General features: G+C 32.6%; 1 protein-coding gene across 1 annotated transcript; it reads left to right on the top strand.

The window, feature by feature from the left end:
* The first annotated feature begins 2,332 nt into the window (after positions 1–2,332).
* LOC103851475 (protein SENSITIVE TO PROTON RHIZOTOXICITY 2-like) lies at positions 2,333–5,654 on the top strand. The gene has a single exon (XM_033285907.1). It carries the CDS (start codon positions 2,396–2,398, stop codon positions 3,515–3,517), a length of 1,122 nt encoding a protein of 373 aa, XP_033141798.1. The 5' UTR covers positions 2,333–2,395; the 3' UTR covers positions 3,518–5,654.
* The last annotated feature ends 346 nt before the right edge of the window (positions 5,655–6,000 follow it).

Genomic DNA, 6,000 nt, shown 5'->3' with positions numbered 1-6,000 from the left:
AGACCACTCTAGTCCATCAGATCTTTCTTATGGTTGATTAATCAATAATAAACTAGTTTTTTGGCTAATATATAAAACTAAGAGTTGTAAGGGCATTTTAACCGTTCAAACTCCAAATTTAATCAAAAATGTTTTAAATGAATGAAATTAAAACTTAAAAGCATGAATATGGAAATTTCTTAAAAAGGTTAAGGATGATTCATGACAATTGGAATATCAAATATCATTCCACTCCTGAGTCAATCTGACTAGATCAACTCTGATTTTTCCAACAAATTAAAATATAATATAAGTTGGCTGGTCACATCTTCTGGCGTCGTTTTCCAATTTTCTAGTATCGACGAATCAGTTTTTTTTTTTGTAAACTAAAATAGTTAAAATACGTCTGTTTGACATCCGATTTGGGTATTCGATTCGTTATCCGTTTCGATTCAGATTCATTATCCTTTTTGATTCGGATTCATTATCCGTTTCAATTCGTTATCCCTTTGATTTGATTTGTTATCAATTTTGAACCGAAAAATTTAAGTATTCGTAACTCTACGACACAAAAGGAATATTAATATGTAATATTTGTAAAAAATGTAACAATCACATTTTTAAAAAATTAATTATTTTAGTTACTAAAATTTTAAGTAAATAATTTTTATTTTGTAATAAAATATTTTTATTTTTATTATTTTGTTTTTTTTTGGATATTTGTACACCGAAATTCGAATAGTTACAGATGGGATAACATAATCGATTATTCGAACAAAGCGAATTAGATCACAAATACCTTAAAAATCCGGATATTCTATTCGTGTGGACCAGCACGTATAGCAGAATTTCTAACACAATTGTATTGACTCGACATTCTTCCACAAATAGTTCACCAAAGCTACAAAAAGAGCATTGATCATCCATCCATTTTATATAAATGCCAGTTATTCATTAATATAAATATGTTCCAACTAAAGTTATTCCCTTTGAAATATAAAATGAATACGGTTGACCCAGATTACTTTACTAAAATTGCAAGGCATGCAGATTGCCTCATTGTTAATGTTCCCTGTAACATCCAATTATATAGCACGCGTTTACATATGCGCATAAAAGCAAATACGAGGAATGCATGTTGAAGAATATTTTAAAGCATTGTTTTGTTTATACATGTGACATAAGATAGTATGTAAGCTTCACCGTTATATGAATGTATATTCAATTAATACGTGAAGAACAGGCCATGAAAAACTCTAAAACTTGACTTAAGTTAGTTACATTTAATTTAACTTAATTGGGAATTTGGGATTGACATTCTTCGTTTATTTTAAGATATATACTCCATCCATTCCTTAATGATAGACTTTTTAGGAAAAAAAAATTGTTTCAGAAAAATGTATTTTTTGTATTTTTTTATGAAAAATTGTAAATTTCAATAAAATTAATTGACTTTATTGAATTACTATTGGTTAAATGTTATTGAAAATTGAAAATTACAAAAAACGATATATTTATTACGGTAGTTTAATGTGTTTTCTTAATATGTGTGAAAATCCAAAAAAAAACTATTTTTATGGAACAGAAGGAGTATATATATAGCTGAAAAAATATTAGTAAGTTTATGCGAGGAAGGTTTTACTTGCTTTTTCTAATCTAGTTGACTTTCTTGTTAATCACATCACATATCTTTATTAATCAACTTTTAACCCAGTGTAAATAATTGATATATATATTTCTATGGGAGAAATCATCATTCATGACTTCATTTCATGTATTGTGTCATAATTACTGTCCATAAATTAAGTTACTCACAACATTATTCCAAATATTCTTAGGTCTTTATTAGTGGATTGAGAGGTCTTAATTAATGGATTGATATCCACAAAAATATATATAGACGACAATCTGAAACATTTTTCTTTCCACAAATCACCATATAGAAAATATTTAAACGCTTATTAAATATGAAATCAAGATACGCCTATCCGACTTTGAATTCATCGATGAATGCAAGGCTCGAAGATATGAAATCAAGATACGCCTATCCGAGCTTTACACGGCTTAGCCGCATTATAATTGCCGGTTTCTCCTTTGTGTTTCTTTTAGACTAAATACCGTTGCCAGAATTTATTTTCTCAAATGTTTTCCAAATTAGAATAGTAGCTGATTTATTTAAATTGTTTTGATAAATTAATACCAAAATAAAATAAAAAATCGTAGACGTGAATCGTATACATTGTGTGCGTGAATGTATGCCTAGAAGGTAGGGTGTCTTATTCAATAAGCCACCCCTCTAGGAAGGCTGGCACATATATATAAAACAAATACACCACAAAGAATTTAAGGAACCAATAAAATCAAAAGAACAAATAAGGTTAAACTCAAGTTAATTAGATTATTCTTATATACAAAAATGAATCAAGAAGATCATATGAATCAAGGAGACCATATTATGAACAACGGAGAAGGCTCAATGCCTTGCTTCTCCGAGACGACCATTACGTCCTCTAATCATCTCTATCCCATGACGGCCGCGACGAAATCTTCGGAAGAGGACCACAGCATTTCGCTCTCTCTTCTACTCAATCTCTCCACAATACAAGACAAAGTCCACCACATCCAATCTCTGGTCAGCTTTTTCATGATCTCTAACAACAACCAATCCTCGGAGTCAACGTCGTCTTTGGCCGTGGCTAACATCGAAAGCTTGGTTCAAGAGATCGTCACGGCAGCTACTTCAATGATGCTCACTTGCCAACAACGCCACATCCCATCTAATAACAACAGTAACTTCAATAACGAACAAACCGTAGATGCAATCGTTATGAAGTATTCCACACAAGAGACCGAACCGGATCATGACTTCACGCCAGAGTCGTCAACCAACTTTCTTGGCGTCCAAGAAAGAGGAAATATTTCGTTTATTGACCAGAATCTTGACTGGCACGGCACACAATCCATAAACCCTAAAAAAGATCAGCATCGTTTTAAAACAAGACCCGGGAACTATGAGATACTGGAGCTAGGCGCAGACGACCTACTAGCAAAGTTCACGCATTACTGCCAGATTTGTGGAAAGGGGTTTAAGAGAGACGCGAATCTAAGGATGCATATGAGAGCACACGGAGACGAGTACAAGACACGTGAAGCCTTGATCAGCCCAACGAGCCATGACAAGAAAGTTGAAGAACACTCGTTGATGAGACATTACTACTCGTGCCCTCAACATGGGTGTAGATGGAACCAGAGGCACGAGAAGTTTCAGCCGTTGAAATCTGTGATTTGCGCCAAGAATCATTACAAGAGAAGTCATTGTCCGAAAATGTATATGTGCAGGAGATGTAACGTGAAGCATTTCTCGGTTCTGTCTGATCTTAGGACGCACGAGAAGCATTGTGGGGATATAAAGTGGGTTTGTTCTTGTGGGACTACGTTCTCTAGGAAAGACAAGCTTATGAGCCATGTTTCTTTATTCGTGGGCCACTCACCGGTCCATGGCCCGCCGCCGCAGCAGCGTCCGATTATCACAATATAAAGATTTCTACGTATTATCAAATGACTTGTGCATTAGCGTTAATGTTACAAATTATTTTGATTACGATACTGCATTATGGATATGTTAAAAAAGAGTACGTAGTTTTTCATCATTCTTGCTTCTGCTAAGTTATGGGTAATAGTTTTGGTTAATCCATGCAACTTCTGATTTCTGAATAATAGTTACAATGTTGAGAAACTAACGTGACAATGGCTCATCTGACTTCAAACTAGCAATGTAACATCTTATAATATATTTGACATATGGTTACGATTGGTATCAGTTGGTGGCAGCGCTAAAGATAGTATCTTCGTCCATATATAACAATTTAAGAAAGACATAATTATCTTCTCTATGCACATACGCAGCAATTTTCATCCATTGTGATTTTCTCTCATGAATAGAAAAAAAAGAAGAATTTTTTAATTTTAACAATACATTTTCAACGGTCCATTTCATCTGATATAGATGTACAGTATAGACTAACCTACTTGACAATGATAACTAAATATTTTAAATAAAGTATATAAAGCAAAAAAATGTTATAACACCATATTTTGGTGGATTGGATCATAAAAGAGATTCAAAAATGAACTCACATTGAAAACTCGTGTTTGCAGTTTGTGTAGCGATGTGTCTCTTGACTCGATAGCATCATTTCTTAGGGTATGTTCGATGGTCAGGTCCAACATCGCGTGAACCAGTGTTTATGTCAGGTCCAACAACTTAATTGTAATTTTTTCATCTGTGTTTAAAAATTCCCTAAGAATAGTAAATTTGTGAATAGGCAAAGAACTAATCAGAAACAAGATTAATAAGATTCTGGTTACAGTTAGTTTTTTAATAGTTTTAAACAACTTAAATCTGCTAATTTACGGGTCCCTCACCACCTAGCTAGTAGCCTAGTACTATAACAGACAATACCAAAAGCAGAAAGAAGAAAACTATCATTTCCTTACATTTATGATAAATGATAAAAGAATTTGTGGGATATATGAATAAAACACGATATAGAACATTCCATAAAGAATATTTCACAAAATAATTAATTGTTAAAAAGTCCATGTTCGATCCTAGAAAAAGCGTAGTTGCTTTTATGTCAACAAATAATCAATAATTGTTAAAAAAGTCCATGTTCAATCCTAGAAGGCGAAATAGTTGCTTCAGTGGGAACACATTTTTTAATTTTATTTCTGTTACTTTTTATTCTTCTTCATTTTTGTTCTTTTTTATCTCACAACTAGAGTCTAGAGAGACCACTCTAGTCCATTAGATCTTTCTTTATGTTGATTAATCATTTCTAAACTAGTTTACTGTTTTTCTTCTTCTTTTTGTTAGCTAAGAATCTAGTAATAAAATTAAGAGTTGTAATGGAATTTCAATTGTTCAAACCCCTAATTCATACCAAACATGTTTTAAATGAAATTAAAAGTAAAGATAATTCATGGCAATTCGAATATGATCATCATCCTCCCAATCCAAGTGTTCCGACTTTCCAATAAAATTAAATAGAATATGATCCAGACCTTAGGTCTGACTAATCCTTCCAGACTGGAAGCAGTGGTTGATAATATGGAGAATTTAACTAGAAACATGAAATTGATTCCAAGCGCTAAACCACTAACCTAACGCATAGTTGGTAATATAGCTTGTGTTGGTCACATCTTTTTTCATTTTTGAATAAAATGATAAATTTGATTCAAAAGAAAATAGAACTTGTTTACAGACTGTAAAATATTTTGCTATGTAAACAAGTTCTATTTGTTTTTAACAATGAGACTGTTAAAATATTTCGCTATGTTCCCACAGCCCCAGTCCAGCTTTGGTAAGCATTCACCATCCTTTTGTCTTGCTTTAGAGTCATTGTTATGTTCTTCACATGTCTGTCGATTGACCGAAAGAGTACATCATTTTTTTTTGATAAAGGCGTTGGTCACGTCTTTTTGCGTCACTTCAGTATTCTAGTCTAGACGAATCTACGAAATTTTATTAAATTAATTAGAATAGACTTGTTTGTTTATCACGCGAAATAGATTACAGTTTTAATTAAATGAGGTAGCAGTAATTGTTTAGAACACAATTGCGTTAACGCGACGTTCTTCCACAAATAATTCACCAAAGCTAACAAAGAAAATAACATTAATCATCCATCCACTTTATACAAATTTTGTTCATTAATATAAATATGTAACAAATAGCTCTTTTGAAATCTAAAATGAATACGCTTGACAAAGATATTTTACCAAAATTTCAACTCATGCAGATTGCCACATCTTTAAAGGCCTTCATCATGCAGACTGCCACATTGTTAATGTCCCCGGTAAGATCCAATTATATAAGCACGCGTTTACAAGTGTGCATGTTATAAGCAGATAACAGGATTAATGCATGTAGGAGTTCTTTTCTAAAGCATTGGTTATACATGTGACATAAGATAGTATTAGGGATGAAAGCTACACCCACCGTTATGTAAACTTCACCAT

Source organism: Brassica rapa, chromosome A02, assembly GCF_000309985.2.
Source record: "Brassica rapa cultivar Chiifu-401-42 chromosome A02, CAAS_Brap_v3.01, whole genome shotgun sequence".
Lineage (NCBI taxonomy): Eukaryota > Viridiplantae > Streptophyta > Magnoliopsida > Brassicales > Brassicaceae > Brassica > Brassica rapa.
This window is presented reverse-complemented; position numbering and strand designations above follow the sequence as displayed.

What these genes read in the sequence shown, in the direction of transcription:
- LOC103851475 (XM_033285907.1), top strand. Translation starts at nt 2,396, where the DNA reads ATGAATCAAGAAGATCATATGAATCAAGGAGACCATATTATGAACAAC.